A 19,640-nucleotide genomic window follows, 5' to 3' on the forward strand; every position below is an offset into this window, starting at 1 on the left:
ACCACAAGGGAAGTCTGGGAAACAACTTAAAAGGACTTATAATATCTGAAAACCTGACACACTCTGCAAAGCCTGCTCTGCATACTACCTTTAAGGTGGGCAAAACAGTCAAGCCTGGAATTTTAGCATCTGAAGTGGCCTATGTTCTTCCCAGGCACATCTAACTATCACGCTTCGTACCAGTCAGAACCTACTACATTTCCAGAAAACCTTCTAAAATCAAATTCTGAAAACTTTAGGTCACAGCATTAGTCGAGTTACTTTGACAAGAATTTAGAGAAAGTTCTTCAAACAACAAAAAACTGACAACAGTTTAAACAATGTACTTACCTTCGAATATTTCTGTAATTCAGCATCATCAGCAATCTGTGTATCCAAAGTAGCGACCTAAATTCACAAGAAAAGATGCTGTCAATATTTGTAAAAGCATAACTTTATTTCTTCCTAGGCTTTCTGAAAAAATCTGTATAAAACCTATATATTGATAACTCCATCTAATCTTTTTTCTATGTTTCTAAAATCCATAACACACAATATAAAATCTCAGAGAATAGTTGCTTTTTTGTTGTCATTGTTCTCCACAACAATCTTTTTTCATAAATGATTCAAAAGTTGAACTAGAAGGTGATAGGCAAATATATGTACTATTTTTAAAAATCCATGACACCTAAAATTTTAATTTACTCCTCCATTATATTAAAGCCATAAAAATTTTATTCTTTTCACAAAACCAAGACTATGGTCATTTTTATTTCTAAACCTAATCCTTGAAACAAAGTTTGCAAGGTCATTAAAATCAGAGAAGTTTGGAAAAACTGAAGCACCTGAATTTCCACCTGAAATTCCAAGCTCAAACCATTTCCCTAGGAGAAAGAGCCAGCAAGGACAGAAACAAAAGACCTAGACTCATAGGCAGACGGTGGAATCCCGAAAGCTTTTAATCCTGGCCTAAAACTATTGTTCTGAGCTTCAGTGGTAGACTCCACAGAAATGAATTCCTTGCAAGCAAAGCATTTCACTGTTGATTTGCATCTGTAAGCTGTTACTAAAACACAGGGCATCTGGAGGGGGGGGATAAGTCACACAGTGGTTCAGCTAAATCTTCTACAAGTACTGCACTTCCGATAAGGCGATTCTGGATGAAAACACAGTAAGCAAGACTAGAGTATGTGCGTGCAGGGAGGTATGCACATTTGTATGTACACATTCACTCATCCATCTTGCCTGGCTTCTCCTTTCGTTGCCTCATCCCTTTCACTTTAAATTTCCAACTCCAAACTCTGTCTCCTCTTTCGAGCCCCTTGGTTATGACCTCATCATGTGATAGATTAAATTTGGAAGGGTAGTTATAAAGAGGATAATGTGCATATTCAGTCGTGTCTAACTCTTTGCGACGCTATAGACTGTAGCCCACCAGGCTCCTCTGTCCATAGGATTTCCCAGGCAAGGATATTGGAGTGGGTTGCCATTTCCTTCTCTGGGGGATCTTCCCAACCCAGGGATCGAGCCTGCATCTCCTATGTCTCCTGTACTGCAGGCAGATTCTTTACCGCTGAGCCACCAGGGATGCCCCAAAGAGGACACATTTTTAACCAAAAAAGAGCTCATTTAAAACCAACCATTTAAAAACACTGGTACACCAAACTATTTTGAATATTAACCACTCCAAATTGTAGAAAGGTCATTTGCTAGGTGATAGGCTAATGACAAAATACCTCCAAAATCTACGAAGTAAAGAAGCAGCAGTTCATGATGACCAACATGCAAGCACAAAACTAGCAAGAAGAGAAAGTATAAACTATTTTGACTCATGTTAATGACACTAGAAAATGTCTGACAATAGATAGTGGCTAGAATAGAAAAAAAATCTCTCCAACCAGCCAACAAATACTAATGACAAACATATGTAAGAAAATGTGAATAACAATAGAAATTTAATAGAATACTTTATTACTAACACGTTTAGTGGGCACTGCAGAGGCTTTTCTAAGCGCAGCTTTCTGGTTTCATGTGGATTCATTTGGGGAAATGTAATCAATCCTTTACTCAATGAATCTAATAACAGGTGAAAGGAAGTCTAATGGACCACTGGCACTATAAACTTATACCTAACCTAAATTACTTCCTGTTCTCCCAAATACATTTGATAATCATTCTTTCATTTTTCTCATAAAACTGTAACATTCTTTGTGAAACATAGGACTAATATCCACAGCCCTTTCAGTGTACAATAAAACAAACAGATCATAAAAGCAATCATAAAAATGCCAGCAATTTAAAGCAGCTGATACAGGTTATAAATTTAAAGGCAAGTGCTCTCTCTCGTAACATTTTTCAGCCTATTGTTAACTTAAATGGTCCCAACATGAACCGAGTGTTTGTTAATTGTAACTGAAACTTGTCTGCAGTCCTTAACTGTTCTTGCAGTCTAAAATGAAAAAACAAAATTAATTAATTGATCCAATAGGGAAAAAAGCACAGGAAGAAAAAATAAAGGCAGGCTGGTTATTCTTTGAGTCTCCCATTTCTTTCAATTGTAGCATTCGGAGCACGACATAGAATGAGACATGAGTGTTTTTTATTAGAAGATTTTAACCTACCATTACTTCATAATCAGGGCCCAGTACGTTTTCCCATCTGGATTTCAGCTCATTTTCTGGAGAGTCTGGGGCTTTTTCTGGATTAAAAAAAAAAAAGTTGAAGCTACTGTGAGTTAAACCCACTAAACTAATGAATTCTTCCATAACATCACAGTTTGAGTAAGTAAAAGGGAAATGAATAAAAAGGAAAGTGTATTAACTTAGGTCTATTTAGGTAAAGTTAATCAGAGGTGACTTATAAGACATGTAAAAGACTGGCGGTGACCAAACTATGAATAGGGCTTCTCCTGTTAAGGAATATTTTAAACAGAAAAGGAAATGATAAGTTATCAATGAAATCTGAATTATATAGTTTATATGCAAACATCCTGTGGTTTAGAAGTAAAATGTTATCTGGCTTTGCTTTATGCTATGTTAGGAAAAAGAAAGATTTAAGGTGAACATTAATCGCTTCAGCGTAGTACCTTTCACTCACCCACAGAAGTGTAAAAACCTATCAAGATATCTTTACTATCAACAAGGCACACCAACATGACCCAATCAAGCTTTTTACCTGGGTGGATGTAAAAGTTTGTCTGATTTAATTCAACCAATGAGTTGCATGAGCTTTAATGTAACAAAAACTTTGGTTTTACTTTGGTCATTTGTGGCTATGTGGTTATCATACCTTTATGATTTTCTTACTTAAGGGGAGTACTGCCTTTTTTTGCATAGGTCAGATGATTTTTAAAAGTGAAGACAGATTTTAAGTGTCCTGCTTATCCTCCATATGACCTTAGCCAGAAGCTCAATGCAGTTTGCAGTCTGAATAATACCTAATAGACAAAAATCAAAGTACTAAAACTATAATTTCAATTTAGATCCACAATGGTAGCAGACAATAAACATATCTTCACCTTTTTTCTTTAAGAAAAACTCAATTGTGTCACAAGAGTGGACAAATCACAGAACACTTACCACAATTGATATAACCATCTGTCTAAAATCAAACTTAACTTGCAAGATCAGCTTTTTCAAGCCTTCTGCAGACATCTAATCTCAGATGCATATAATGCTTAATTACATAGTACAAATCATTAAGTAAAACAGACTAACCTCAAAAATCAGAAACTAAGACTAATGAACACTAAAAAACTTATATTACTAGATTTACAAAAGCATATCCACAAAGTAACTGCATTAACTGATGTGCTAGATTACATTTCGAGGATAACTGACTAAAGATCCTATTAAAAACAAAATATCCTTCATGTGGGTACTGCACCTTTGTGCCTACTCTATTAACATTTCTATAAGAAATTACATTAAGAGTTCTATTACATTTCTCACAGACACCAGTTTCTTTTGTGGTAGGCTAATTTAAAAAAATTTGTAATGTGTTGGTTGACCTGTAAGCTTACAAACATGATATCTAAAGAAATTTTATACACGTGTATAAGATGTTTATTTCACCTACAATTTTTTTGAGTTCATTTTTACCTCAGTCATACAATGAAGTCACAGTCCTGAGTTTTAAAGCAGAGAACAAAGGCCTATGTACCAGAGGAAAGAGATTACTTTCAGCAGCTCAATAAGTTCTAGGCAACAGAAAATGATAACACACAAAAAGTGAATATTAAGATGATCTGACGCAATTATTTCATTGGCAACTAAGAATATGCCAACTATTGCCACCTTGGAATGTGGATTGTTTTGAACTAAAGACAGCCAAGATCCAGCAGACTCAGGAAATATGTTCATCCCTCCCTTAACTACCTAAAGGAATTTAGCTAGGGAACCTGTACCAGAAAGAAAGCTATAACCAGAGACAAGTTGTTTTTTTTTTTTCCACAATATTGTGGAGGCCCCCCTGTATGACCAGACCCTCCTAGAGTTTGTTTGTTTTTTTTTTTAAACATTTATTTTATATTGGAGTATAGCTGATTATAGAGTAGAGAATGGCAACCTACCCTAGCATTCTTGCCTAGAAAACTCCATGGACAGAGGAGCCTGGTGGGCTACTGTCCACGGGTTTGAAAAGGGCTGGACATGACTGAGTGATCAGCACACACTAAGCACGCAGCCAATTAACAAAGCTGTGATAGTTTCAGGTGAATAGAGAATGGACTCAGCCATACATTCTCCTCCAAACTTCCTTCCCATCCAGGCTGCCACATAACACTGATCAGAGCTCCATGTACTATATTCAGTAGGTCCTTGTTGGTTAACCATTTAAAATAGAGCAGTGTGTACATATCCATCCCAAACGCCCTCACTACCCCTTCCCCCCAGCTTTCCCCCCTGCCCCATCCCCACAACCTCATTCTCAAAGTCTGTGAGTCTGTTTCTGTTTTGTAAGTTCACTTGTATCATTTCTTTTTAGATTCCACATATAATGCATGTCACATGATATTTCTACTTCTCTGTCTGACTTCCTTCACTTAATAGGACACTCTGTAGGTCCATCCGCATTGCTGCAAATAGCATTATTTCATTCTTTTTAATGGCTGAGTAATATTCTATTGTGGGCTTCTCTGGTGGCTCAGATGGGAAGAATCCACCTGTGACACAGGAGATCAGGGTTCGATCCCTGGGTTAGGAAGATCCCACAGAGAAGGAAATGGCTACCCACTACAGTACACATGCCTGGAGAATTCCAAGGACAGAAGAGCCTGGAGGGATACAGTCCATGGCATCGTAGAGTCAGGCATGACTGAGCAACTAAGCACACAATATTTCATTGTATATATATATCACACCAGAGACAACTTTTTTAATCTGAAAAACCTATCTGCATAGCTGGGCAAACTTCTAATTATCAAACATCTGCTCTCCTTGTCATCCTGTAAATTACTCCTCCCATTGGAAGGCCCAGGTCCCCATCCCATTCCTTAGCTCAGGATAGAAGCCTCAATTGCTCAACTTGCTTTTAAGGGCTCACATTTTTATGGGACTCCTACACATAGAAAATTTGTGTTTCTCCTGTGTGACTCTATCTTATGTTAATTTAATTATTAGACCAACCAAAGAAACTAGAAGGGAAGAGGGAAAATGGGTCTGCCCCTACAGCAAAAAGATTTAACATGATAACAGTTGGAGGAAATTGGTCTAACTCTCTAACTGAAATTATATACACTCATGGAAAAAAAAAAAAGGAGTGAGGTTGATCCTTTGAGCAGATATTTCTAAAAATATTTCTCACTTTATTTTTTTTTACTGTTTTTTTTTTTTTTTTCTTTTAGGCTGAGCCTCACGGCATGTAGTATCTTAGTTCACTGACCAGGGATCAAACCTGTGCCACACGCACTGACCGCACTGTCTTAACTACTGGACCATCAGGAAAACCCATATTTCTAACTTTAGAAAGTATTTGATTTTCACTTGATAATCCACGGTTCACCTATCTGGGCTCACATGAATTTAAATAGAAAAAATTAACTGTAATTTACTTGGATCAAAAAGAACAACCTAAATTTCCAAACAATATGAAGTTTTAAAATTTGACTGAAGTGTTTACTCCTTCCTTCAGGCCCTTCTTTCCTGACAGAAGACAATCAAAGCCAAAAGTCAAAGTGTCTCTGGACATGGATGAAGTTTAAGCATTCCATTTCATGCAACTGGCAAGCCTTTCCTGAATGCCTTTGTACAGGGAACTGAGTGAGATTTTGACTGAAAATCCATGCAGAATAGAGTCAACTAGAGTAGCAAAGGAGACATACAACAAAGCCCAAAGGTAAAGGTACTCATCAATTAGAAAGAAAATTAAACAATAAATATATAGCAACTGGGAAATTTGGTAAAATATATAAAAATGTATACACTATTGTTATGGTGAAAAGGAAATATTACTATATGTATACAGATAGCTATATCAATGTTAATGCACAAGCTAAAGTATGCAGTAATTAAAAATGCTGACATCATCACACTAACAAAAATGTATTCAAAATCAACATAATTAAACCGTGATTAAATAAAAATATGCTTATTCTCAACTGCTATAAGTGTTGAGATGCTGATATTAAGAATATCTTATTTTATATCTTCAAAAATACCTCTAAAATTCTTCACATTATGTTAACTATGAAGAGAGAAAATGGTTAACAAATGATAAAGTCAAATTACTTTGACTGCTTTGAACTGAATGCTTTGTGCCTACCCAGTATTTCTAAGTCTTGCATGTGGTCATTTTTTAGATCCTCCATTCTTTCTTCAGTCTTCTCCTCTTCATCCAAATTAGTTTCCGTTTCCACTGCTCCAGTCAGAAACAAGGCTGGTGTTTTTGGTGGTTCTACCACAGTTCCTAAAATAGGAATTGTTAATTTGAATCACTATCAGATAAAGATCATATTTAAGTAAGCTTATTTCACTGCTGTTCTTCCATTTCACAACCTTATTACAAACATCTCAGGTAACTTACACATTTTATTCCTTCTTTTAAAATGCCATTTGTGATAATGGCTCAATTCTTTAGAAAACACACTTGTAGTATTAGGCCACCTGATGCAAAGAGCTGACTCATTAGAAAAGACCCTGAGGCTAGGAAAGATTGAAGGCAGGAGAAGGGGATCACAGGGGATGAGACTGTTGGATGGCATCACCGACTCAATGGACATGAGTTTGAGCAAACTTTGGGAGATGGTGAAGGACATGGAACCTTGGCATGCTGCAGTCCATGGGGTTGCAAAGAATAGGACATGACTGAGCAACTGAATAACAAATGAACAACAAGGAACCAGGCAACAAGAAGAAAAAAGCAAGGTAAAGTTCACGAGGAAGCAGGATGACAATACAGCCTTGGGGAGTGGGGGAGGAGGAGAACCTTGGGGGCCATAGTTCTCACTGCTGTGCTGGGCAGGGAGCAGATAAGCAGAAGCCAGTTCCATTGTTTTGGGCAATTTTGGTTCTGGTATGATGCCATCATGAGTTTAACAAATAACTATACAGAAGTAAGCTTGGACATGAGAAGGAAAAGGGAGATAATTCCTCTGGTTGCAGAGGTTCTTCTCTTAGCTAAGCTTTTAATCTCAAGAATGTCAATGACTCTCTCTTAAACACAAGAAGGTTGTATGAGAACCATTTTGTTGTGTTAGTCACACAGTCGTGTCTGACTCTTTGTGACCGCGGGGACTGAAGCGCGCCAGAACCATTTTAGGTTATTTTTAAATAACCACAGTTCAGTCAGTCAGTTCAGTCGCTCAGTCATGTCTGACTCTTTGCAACCCCCTCGACTGCAGCACACCAGGCTTCCCTGTCCATCACCAACTCTTGGAGCTTGCTCAAACTCATGTCCATCGAGTCAGTGATGCCAGCCAACTATCTCATCCTCTGTCATCCCCTTCTCCTCCCGCCTCCAATCTTTCCCAGCATCAGGGTCTTTTCCAATGAGTCAGTTCTTTGCATCAGGTGGCCAAAGTATTGGAGTTTCAGCTTCAACATCAGTCCTTCTAATGAATATTCAGGACTGATTTCCTTTAGGATGGATTGGTTGGATCTCCTTGCAGTCCAAGGGACACTCAAGTCTTCTCCAACAACACAGTTCAAAAACATAAATTCTTTGGTGCTCAGCTTCCTTTATAGTCCAACTCTCACATTCATACATGATTACTGGAAAAACCATAGCTTTGACTAGATGGAACTTTGTTGGCAAAGTAATGTCTCTGCTTTTTAATATGCTGTCTAGGTTGGTCATAGCTTTTCTTTCAAGGAGCAAGCATCTTTTAATTTCATGGCTGCATTCACCATCTGCAGTGATTTTGGAGCCCCTCAAAAAAAGTCTCTCATTATTTCCATTGTTTCCCCATCTATCTGCCATGAAATGATGGGACTGGAGGCCATGATCTTAGTTTTCTGAATGTTGAGTTTTAAGCCAACTTTTTCACCCTTCTCTTTCACTTTCATTAAGAGGCCCTTTAGTTCTTCGCTTTCTGCCGTAAGGGTGGTGTCATCTGCATATCTGAAGTTATTGATATTTCTCCCGGCAGTCTTGATTCCGGCTTGTGCTTCATCCAGCCCGGCATTTCATATGATGTACTCCACATACGAGTTAAATAAACAGGGTGACAATGTACAACCTTGATGTCCTCCCTTCCTGATTTGGAATCAGTTTGTTGTTCCATGTCCAGTTCTAATTGTTGCTTCTTAACCTGCATACAGATTGACCTGCATGCATAAATGACTACAAGTGACTTACAAAGTATTCCTACAAAAATATTGAACTCGAGCTTCCCTAGTGGTCCAGTGGTTACAAATCTGCCTTGTAATGCAAGGGACACTGGTTTAATCCCTGGTCCGGGAAGATTCCACATGTAGCAGAGCAACTAAGCCCACATGTCACAACTACTGATCCAGCACTCTAGAGCTGGCAATCTAAAACTACTGGAACCCATGTGGTACAACTACTGAAGTCCTTGCACCTAGAGCTCGTGCTCTATAACAAGAGAAGCCACCACACTGAGAAGCCTGCAGACTGCAACAAAGAGTAGCCCCTGCTCACTGCAACTAGAGAAAGCCTGTGTGCAACAATGAAGACCCAGCACAGCCAAAAAGCTAAATAAGTAAATAACTCGTAACAAAAACAAAAAAAATGAACTTGAATGTAAGGCTTTAGCTCTAGCTCCCAACTCACAAGAAACATGCGGGATAGAGGAACAAGTTAAATACCACCACAGGAAACAATCAAATTCTGAACGTAGTATTCCAGTGACAAATGAGCAAATCCCTCCAAAAAGTCTATGCTATGGAGGCAAGGACAAGGGATTCTTCTATACTTAAAAAAAAAAAAAAAAAGTATAATACATGCAATGAGTACAATGCATAAAAATCAATTATCTTGATTTTATGAGGTTTTTAAGAGGAGTAAGGGAAGTGGAAAAAGGAGAAGTGGAAAAAGGAGTTACAAAAGACATTTGGGAGCAATTGGGAAAATTTAACTATGTTTTAGGTATTTGATTGGGGGCAGCTTCTAAAAATAGCCATGATATCATTATCCAGAGAAAATTAATAGTAATTCAGTTCAGTTCCGATCAGTCACTCAGTCGTGTCCGACTCCTTGCAACCCCATGAATCACAGCACGCCAGGCCTCCCTGTCCATCACCATCTCCCGGAGTTCACTCAGACTCACGTCCATCGAGTCAGGGATGCCATCCAGCCATCTCATCCTCTGTCATCCCCTTCTCCTCCTGCCCCCAATCCCTCCCAGCATCAGAGTCTTTTCCAATGAGTCAACTCTTCACATGAGGTGGCCAAAGTACTGGAGTTTCAGCTTTAGCATCATTCCTTCCAAAGAAATCCCAGGGCTGATCTCCTTCAGAATGGACTGGTTGGATCTCCTTGCAGTCCAAGGGACCCTCAAGAGTCTTCTCCAACACCACAGTTCAAACGCATCAATTCTTCGGCGCTCACCCTTCTTCACAGTCCAACTCTCACATTCATACATGACCACTGGAAAAACCATAGCCTTGACTAGACGGACCTTAGTCGGCAAAGTAATGTCTCTGCTTTTCAATATGCTATCTAGGTTGGTCATAACTTTCCTTCCAAGGAGTAAGCGTCTTTTAATTTCATGGCTGTAATCAACATCTGCAGTGATTTTGGAGCCCCCCAAAATAAAGTCTGACACTGTTTCCCCATCTATTTCCCATGAAGTGATGGGACCAGATGCCATGATCTTCGTTTTCTGAATTGTTGAGCTTTAAGCCAACTTTTTCACTCTCCTCTTTCACCTTCATCAAGAGGCTTTTTAGTTCCTCTTCACTTTCTGCCATAAGGGTGGTGTCATCTGCATATCTTGATTCCAGCTTGTGTTTCTTCCAGTCCAGCATTTCTCATGATGTCCTCTGCATATAAGTTAAATAAGCAGGGTGACAATATACAGCCTTGATGTACTCCTTTTCCTATTTGGAACCAGTTTGTTGTTCCATGTCCAGATCTAACTTTTAATACACACTAAATGTACAGCCCAGCGCCAGTAAAACAAATGCCAGCCAGACGCTGCTGATGTAGCTTGGGGAAAAGAGTTACACATTAGGCAGAGTGCAAAGTACAAAGCAATACATGATTGTTTGTGTGTTACAAATAGTATGCAAATTGATATACAAATAAGTATACACAAGGTATGCAAATAAAAAGAGTTTAGAGGAGAAAAGGTAAGATTTTTGAAAGGCTGGGAAAGGGGCATCACTCAAGAGCTAGAAGCTGTGCAGTCCATTTCAGTAAAATAGACTTAACTGCTGCCTATAAAGAAGGCACACAGAGATGTGTTAGATGGGACAGTGGATAGAGACATAACCACTCCCCTGCATTACAGTGGCCACACACAAAACAGGTGACCACAATGTAGTATGATAAATGCTCCAGCAAAGTGCTCTTCAAAGGGTACTAAAGGGTATGAAACACATAGGAAGGACACCCAAACCATGGAAGAAGTGCAGATTTAGGGTCAAAACCTATCGCAATAAAAATTAAAAATGTAGGCATGCCCAGTAAAGAACTGCTGATTCACAGATGACACAGTTCATTTGAGACAGCAGACTAAAGCCAAGGGTTCTATCAGAGCTGCTGAAAACTATTATATTGGTATAAATATTTATGCAAACCTTTTAAGGTCAATATAGCATATGTACAATTTGTATTATTTAGCCAATTTTAAATTTCACACGTACAATGCAGTTGACAGGGCATCTACCTTTCAGCAAAATTTTCACTATCATACAAAACTTTAAAAGTTCCAATGTAAATATCAATATAATTCAATATCAATTGAAAGCAAAAGTTTCCAGGATATAATAATATACCTTCAGAGAATGGGAAAAAATATATATTCAACTTCTAACAAATTTTAATGAAACTATTTTCCACTTACTAGTTATTTAAGTAGTCATTCAACTTAAATTTAATGTGTTCCCATAATTACCAAATTTGTTGACCTATCTGTAAGTTGACAATTAAAAATTGGCATGTATAGAATTATGTATTTGTTCCATAAATCTACTATTCTTATAATCAAAATAACAATATAATTTTATAAATCAAAGCATCCTTTGAAATCCATGTTTTATTTTCTCTTGCTATAGTTCACAGAGTAAATCAGGAAATATTAGAATCAAATATTAGAAGTAATATGAAACCTGAAGTCTGCAAAATGTCAAAGCATTAGACAAATGAGAGCCTCTGGAACAAAGGTTGGCAAAGCTTTACTATTTAAATGCAAGTAATAAATGAAATTTGGAAGCTTTTGGGGAAAATGACTTCCATCTCCATTTAGAGACGCTGTCAGAGATGAATGCATATCAGGGTTCACGTTCTAACATTTGGACTGGCATATTATAATAGGCACAGGAAACTCTTCTTCAATGCATAAATGAGCTGATTCACTTCTCCATCACTGGGTTACATAAGGTAGGCAGTTTTTCCCTCCCAGACTTACAGAACATCATAATTGAATTATTCTTCTAAACCCAGACTACAAGGTTGGAGGAGGGACAGTGGAATTAATTACCTCTGTCTGAGGGCCCTTCATGTAAAGAAGCAGACAAGGATGTTTTCCTTCGAACTAGGGTTAGGTGTACCACTTGTCCTGCATTTCGTAACACTTCAACAACATCCTGATTGGCAAAACCCTGAATATTCACACCATCAACCTACAACATTAAGAGATACATTAAACAGAGGTTTCGAGTTAGCTTCTTTTGAATGCAAATTTAGTAGTAAAACATGCTGACAAACTTCCTGAGAAACTAGAAAGCAAACTGAAACCCATATTCCTAAGTCATACATTTGACTTACAGCCTGAAAGAGGCAGTGATCTTAGTCTCTGATTCTATTCAACATGCAAAGTGCCATAAAATGTGGTCAATTTTTATACACAGCTCTCAAGATGTATTAATAGAAGCCATAAGAGACCATCCAATACTTCACCCCTGTACCATATAACACTGTGTGATATTTTCCAGAAGGAACTAATCTCCCTCCATTAGGTTTTCCAGTATTTTTAAAAAGCATGTGAAAGAAGGCATTTACTAATCTCAGTCAAGTCCAGTCATACACTCTTTTTATTTTGGAAGGGGTTTGTTTTTTGTTTTTATTGGGCTCTAGACAATGGGTTGTGAAATATCTCTGCAAGTTATGCCCCACTAGGGAGATGTCCATTCTGATTTTCCTGGGGGAGCTTTCTGAGCTTTTGCTTTTGCTTGGAGTCACTGCTCTTGCTGGCAGTAACCTCTTCAGGTCCACTGCTGAGTGGCTCCTCCTTGGAAGACAATTTCCTCTTTTCCTTGGGGCTCTCTTGTTTCCTGACTCTTCAGGGTCACTAACTGGTTCTTCTTTGGTGAAAGTTTTCTTCTCTTGGAAAGACTTCTACTGCCAGCTGTTTCTTCAAGATCACTACGAACCAGCTCCTCCTTGGAAAAAAGATTTCTTCTTGGGTTTGAAGAAGGAGGCAGATGGGTCTTCCATTCCATTCTTCTAAGAGCCTCCTGGGGCTCTTCATTTTTCTTCTTTTTGGGTCTTTCTCTTGTCTCCTCACATTCCTCTGGGATACTACTGCTTTCTGAAGATGCCAGGGCAACTGCAGCCAGCCCTCTCATTTCCTTCTTCAAGCATTTCTTCTGTCTTGCCAGCTTCCTAGTCATCTTAACAGCCACTTCCTCTACTTGACCCACTGCCTCCTTCATAACAGATTTTTTCCTAGAGTCTCTCCAGTCTCATTGAAGGACTGCTGCTCCTCACCTTGTTCCTAAGTTTTTCCCCAAATGTACAGGTGGGTACCTCAGAGAAGCAACCAACTTGTAGAGCAAAGTTGCATTTGCTTTCCAGGCATCAGGAGATGTAGTCTTTCTTCTTAGCAGCTGCTCAGCCAATGAAGGTAGAGTGGAAAATGAGTCATATTTTGAAGACTCCTTGTCTTCAGGGTTCTGGAAACTTCATCTCTTTGCTGGGCCCAGGGAATCACACTCTTAAGTCCGACAGAACCAGTAGGTCTCCTCACTCAATCTTCTTCAAGCTAGTCAAACCACTGCTTAACTTTTTCCCTAAGATTTTCTCCAAAGTTTTATCACCAGTCCCCAAATGGTCAAGTCCAGCAACATTTCCTAAGCCAACACCAGAAAGCCAAGGGTCATGAAAGAGGCTTCCTTAAATGGACTTGAAGGACAAACATTCAAATTATACCAACATTTGTTTCTGATTGAATCACTAAATGTGTGTCTACCTGCTTCAAAATTATTATAAAAATAAACTAAAATTAAACTAATTTCTACTAAATGGAGGAAATACCAGTCTCAGTTGATGAAAGGCAATGACTATATTCTCAAATACATAGAATATCTCAATTCTGTATATACTCAAAATTACTATGCAAGAAGGAGGGGACATATGTATACCTATGGTTAATTCATGTGTATGACAGAAACCAACATAACATTCTAAAGCAATTATCTTTCAATTAAAAATATTTTTTTAATTACTGTTAATAGAAAAACTACTTTCACAATGATAAATAGTTCCAGTAAATGGTCTATTAGTTGCATATAAAATTGATGAATTTAAAGAACACAAAAAATCTGCAAGCAATAAATGCTGGAGAGGGTGTGGAGAGAAGGGAACCCTCCTACACTGTTGGTGGGAATGCAAACTAGTACAGCCACTATGGAGAACAGTGTGGAGATTCCTTAAAAAATTGCAAATAGAACTACCTTATGACCCAGCAATCCCACTGCTGGGCATACACACTGAGGAAACCAGAATTGAAAGAGACACATGTACCCCAATGTTCATCGCAGCATTGTTTATAATAGCCAGGACATGGAAACAACCTAGATGTCCATCAGCAGATGAATGGATAAGAAAGCTGTGGTACATATACACAATGGAGTATTACTCAGCCATTAGAAAGAATACATTTGAATCAGTTCTGATGAGATGGATGAAACTGGAGCCAATTATACAGAGTGAAGTAAGCCAGAAAGAAAAACACCAATACAGTATACTAACACATATATATGGAATTTAGAAAGATGGCAATGTTGACCCTGTATGCAGGACAGCAAAAAAGACACAGATGTGTATAACGGACTTTTGGACTCAGTGGGAGAGGGAGAGAGTGAGATGACTTGGGAGAATGGTATTGAAACATGTATAATATCATGTAAGAATCGAATTGCCAGTCTATGTCTGATGCAGGATATGGCACACTTGGGGCTGGTACGCGGGGATGACCCAGAGAGATGTTGTGGGGAGGGGGGTGGGAGGGGGGTTCAGGTTTGGGAACGCATGTACACCCGTGGTGGATTCATGTCAATGTATGGCAAAACCAATACAGAATTGTAAAGTAAAATAAAAAAAAAAATAAAAAAAAAAGGATTTATGATAACACAGATGGTATTGAATCACGGCACTGAGAAATAAAAAATAATTTAAAGAACAAAAAAAAAACAACAACAACAACAAAAAGAAATACAGAGGAAAAAAAAATAAAGAACACAAAGAGGTGCTTGAAAAGTGTTTTCTAGGAGTATGTTAGAGCATCTTTCAAATATATGTGTATGCATATTATATAATATACATATGTATATAGTATTTTTTTCCCTACCAAAACCATTAATGACTCCTTTCTTCACAGGCAGTTAAAAAAAAACATTAGAATGGATAAATAACTACTGTATAATATGGAAAACAATATCCAATTTCATGGGATAAACCACAGTGGAAAAGAATATTAAAAAAGAATGTATATATATATGTGTAAAACAAAGTCACTTTGCTATGCAGAGATTGGCACAACATTACAAATCACCTTATACTTCAATTTAAAAAAGTTTTTAATTAAAAAAATTAAGGACCATGAGAGTCCAAATTGATACGATTTCACTGTACAAACGTAATTTTTTAAAACATTATAAAACTAAATTAAGCCATTTCCATTGCATATATATTGTAATAATGATAACTCCCCCTTCCCTCAACTTGATTCAATCCTGTAACAGAGGGCAGTTACTTACAGCAACTATCTGGTCATTCACTTGAATCTGACCATTGTGATATGCGGCACTGCCAGGGATTATACTTTTCACATAAATCCCCGAAGCTTCTCCTAAGATGCACAAAACATATGGAAAATAGCTCTAATTAGGCCTTGATTGCAAAATTCATATCAAGAGGTTAATTAGCTAAAGGGGCTCACTGGAGGCTTGATAAATGCTGTTCTGAACACAAGCAGAGAAACTGATGGATTATTTAAAACTGTCACCATCACAAGTGACTCGAATTTGAAATGATTTGACTGATACCTATTTTTGGAAAAATAATCAGTAATGGAACCTCGATGAAATGCACTCCAATATCAGCTGGAATTTAGGAGAGCTCAGATTAAGTCTTCCCTTCTCTTAGTGTTTCTCCCTTCTCACTGGTGACCTGGCATAAGCCTTCATCATTACTTACCAGCATGAAGACAAGAGGGTCCTAGTAGGTCTTCCTGCCTATATTTAGTTGACTACTCACATTAGCTTCTATCTGACTATCTATCTTTAGATCTCATAATATATATATATAAATTACAACTGTATAGAAACTATACATGCCTATGGGAAGGGGTTGGAAGAGAAGTTAGAAAAAGAAAGACCATAGCTCTGGATGATTTTATACTTTTACCTTAATTTCAAATGCACTTAAGATATTCTCTATAGAAGGAAAATAAACATCATTGGTTCCTACAGCCTATGTAATAAACCGTAAATTTGATAGAATCACATTCAAGGACTTCCATAATTTGCCCCAAACTTTCTTTTTTATTTCGACTTCCAACTACCACCCACTCCAATAAGACAGAAGTCTAGACACACGAGACTCATGATGTTCCCCCAAAGCTCCAAGTATTTTCATGATTTTATCCCTTTTCTCATTTTTTTTTCTTCCTGTTGATCTCATTCCCGCCATCAAAATCCTTCTCCTTTACCGTGTTTAGTACAAATATCTATTTCTTTGTGAATTCTCCATTTCCCTCTGTCAGAATGAGTTTTTCATCTGCCATGTGATGAGTTTATTTGTATCTCTGCTAAAACATATATTTCATTTATCCTCAAACAACTGAGAGTTATTTACACATTTGTCTCCCTGAACAGACATTTCTTACATTCATTTTTCTACTCCCTCTGAAACTAAGCAAACCAACTGCTCAAAAGTTCCAAAGAATAAAGCAAAAATTATTTTGAAAGACTGCACATTAAAAAGCATACTGAGTTATAGAATATTCTAGTTTTTTGATTCAATGCTACTTCTCCATTCCCTGTTCAAGTCCCAAAAACTTCTTTTGAGGATAAAGTAAAATGTTTCTTTTCTTCATTCAGTAACATAAACATCAATTTTTCTCAATTATCTATCAGCTACTCACTTCATTTTACTCTGTAAGTATATTGCTAGTATATATAAACCACAACTTTAGGAACTTAGCCATGATTTCTCTAACTGGACAGCATATTAAAGAGCTACTCAACACAGAGTTTTTTGGCAACATTATTATATAATCCATACTTAGCTCTTTTGGAACTCATTTAAGTTCTAAACCTAAAAATGGTGGCACTCAGGAAAATCTACAGGTCTGAAAGCAGCTATCTCATTAGGCTAAAATAGCACAAGGTGGTCTGACATGAATTTCATTCAGGACTCTGAATACATTAGCACTTTTAATCTTTCCCACCTGCTATAAAATGCAAAATAATAACTTAAAAAAATTAACTCTCTAACCTTGCAATTTTTAAAACACTAGAACATTTTATAACTCTAACTTTTCATCTTACAAGCAAATATTCATGGAAAAGATTTATTTTTCCTTTTTACAGTTATTTCTTATTATAATAGGATAACTCTTACAGTGAAAATTACCAGAGCTTTGCATGAAGGAGTTCAGGGAATATTATTCAGAGATACTTGGGCACTTATTCTTGCATACACTTATTCTTACAAGTATTCCCTTTATATGAAAGAAAAATAATTCTAATTAAACTGTTCATTTTATCTTCTTTTGATCATTAAACATAATACCAATATTTTTTGACATTCACAATATGAAATACACGCAGTAATCATTTTACTTTATCACATATAAAATGCCATAATATGTAACACTCACAATATTCAAAATATATATCTTAGAAACAAGAGGAGGTATAATTCAAATGTTATACATTGTGTTGGATAATTACATTCTTTTGTTAATGACTATTGAGCCAGCTATAAAACTACTGAGATAAAACTGTGATTCTCTAATCATTTTTTGTAACTAGTTGCCATTACAGATTCGTGGTTTTATTGTTCAATGTTTAAATTAAAATCTGCAGATATTTAATTTTATTATCTAGAAACTTTAACATCCTTTACAATTATTTCCAAATATAAAACAGAGATGATTCATCTACCTGTCTGAGACGTTCCAACATAACCAACAATTCTAATCCCAAGACTTTGTCCATCTTTTTTAATGAGTTCAACATCATAAGTTTCAAAAAGAGTAGAATTGTCCTGAAAAGAAAAATATTCTTATTATGTATAATGTTTAGTTATATAACTATGTATAAAGGTAATCTGTGAATGGTTTGTCAAGTATTTTCTGAAGACCTGTGGTACACATATTTTAAGATTGTCCCCATGACTTTTGATCCCTGATGCCATTCTTGTGTTTATGTGATGAAAAAGGGAAATTATCCAGGTGAGTCTAACCTAAGAAGGCATCCTTCAAAAGCAGAGAGTTTTCTCCTATTGATGGTAGAAAGGGATGTGAAAAAGATGTGAAGCATAAGGACTGGACCTGTGGTTTGAAGGAGGCATCATATGAGAAGGAATACAAAGGGCCTTAAAGAGCTGAAAGACGTCCTATGCTGACAGACAGTAAAGAGAGACTTTGGTTCTACGGCTATAAGAAACTGTATTCCGCCAACAAAATGACAGTTTGGAAATGAACTGTCCCTAGAGTACCTAGCTAAGAGCCCAGCCAGGCCAATATCTTGATTTAGCTTTTGTAAGAATCTAAGCAGAACCCAGTCAAGTTCACCAAGACTTCTGACCTACAGAAATGTGGACCAACAATGGGTATTGCTTCAGGCCACTAAGTTTGTGATAATTTGTCACACAATGATAAAAAATTAATACAACCACTTAGAAAAAACTCACCATAAATTTGTATCTGAAAGAATTTAATGTAAAGAAAAAGAAACAAATAGAAGACTAATTATAGTAATAATTATTATGAGCAAAAAATGTTAACCTAAAACTTATCATTATCTGTCTTCTAATTAAAAATTTTCTGTAAAAAAGCAGTTCAGTTCAGTACAGTCACTCAGTGGTGTCCGACTGTTTGTGACCCCGCAGACTGCAACACAACTAGCTTCCCTGTCCATCACCAGCTCCCAGAGTTTACTCAAACTCAAGTTCACTGAGTCGGTGATGCCATCCAACCATCTCATCCTTTGTTGTCCCCTTCTCCTCCCGCCTTCAATCTTTCCTAGTATCAGGGTTTTTTCCAGTGAGTCAGTTCTTCACATCGGGTGGCCAAAGGATTAGAGTTTCAGCTCCAACATCAGTCTCTCCAATGAATATTCAGGACTGATCTCCTTTAGGATGGACTGGTTGGATCTCCTTGCAGTCCAAGGAACTCTCAAGAGTCTTCTCCAACACCACAGTTCAAAAGCATCAATTCTTCGGCGCTCAGCTTTCTTCACAGTCCAACTCTCACATCCATACATGACTACTGGAAAAACCATAGCCTTGACTAGACGGACCTTTGTTGGCAAAGCAATGTCTCTTCTTTTGAATATGCTGTCTAGGTTGGTCATAACTTTCCTTCCAAGGAAGCGTCTTTTAATTTCATGGCTGCAGTCACCATCTGCAGTGATTTTGGAGCCCCAAAAAATAAAGTCTGACACTATTTCCCCATCTATTTGCCAAGAAGTGATGGGACCAGATGTCATGATCTTAGTTTTCTGAATGTTGAGCTTTAAGCCAACTTTTTCACTCTCCTCTTTCACTTTCATCAAGAGGCTCTTTAGTTCTTCTTCACTTTCTGTGTAAGG

The 19,640-nt window shown here is 37.3% G+C and overlaps 1 protein-coding gene across 3 annotated transcripts in view; it reads right to left on the reverse strand.

The window, feature by feature from the left end:
- The window catches only part of PATJ (PATJ crumbs cell polarity complex component), a 392,470-nt gene that overhangs the window by 322,168 nt on the left and 50,662 nt on the right, over positions 1–19,640 (reverse strand). For all 3 annotated transcript variants that reach the window (XM_040232710.1, XM_040232709.1, XM_040232708.1), the window contains exons 9-14: positions 17,991–18,093; positions 15,579–15,670; positions 12,080–12,221; positions 6,739–6,882; positions 2,601–2,677; positions 331–387 (exon numbers count right to left, since the gene is read on the reverse strand). In XM_040232710.1, coding sequence (XP_040088644.1) covers positions 331–387; positions 2,601–2,677; positions 6,739–6,882; positions 12,080–12,221; positions 15,579–15,670; positions 17,991–18,093 — 615 coding nt within the window. The remainder of the gene's footprint in view (positions 1–330; positions 388–2,600; positions 2,678–6,738; positions 6,883–12,079; positions 12,222–15,578; positions 15,671–17,990; positions 18,094–19,640) is intronic.

The sequence above is a fragment of the Oryx dammah genome, unplaced genomic scaffold (genome assembly GCF_014754425.2).
Source record: "Oryx dammah isolate SB20612 unplaced genomic scaffold, SCBI_Odam_1.1 HiC_scaffold_28, whole genome shotgun sequence".
NCBI lineage: Eukaryota > Metazoa > Chordata > Mammalia > Artiodactyla > Bovidae > Oryx > Oryx dammah.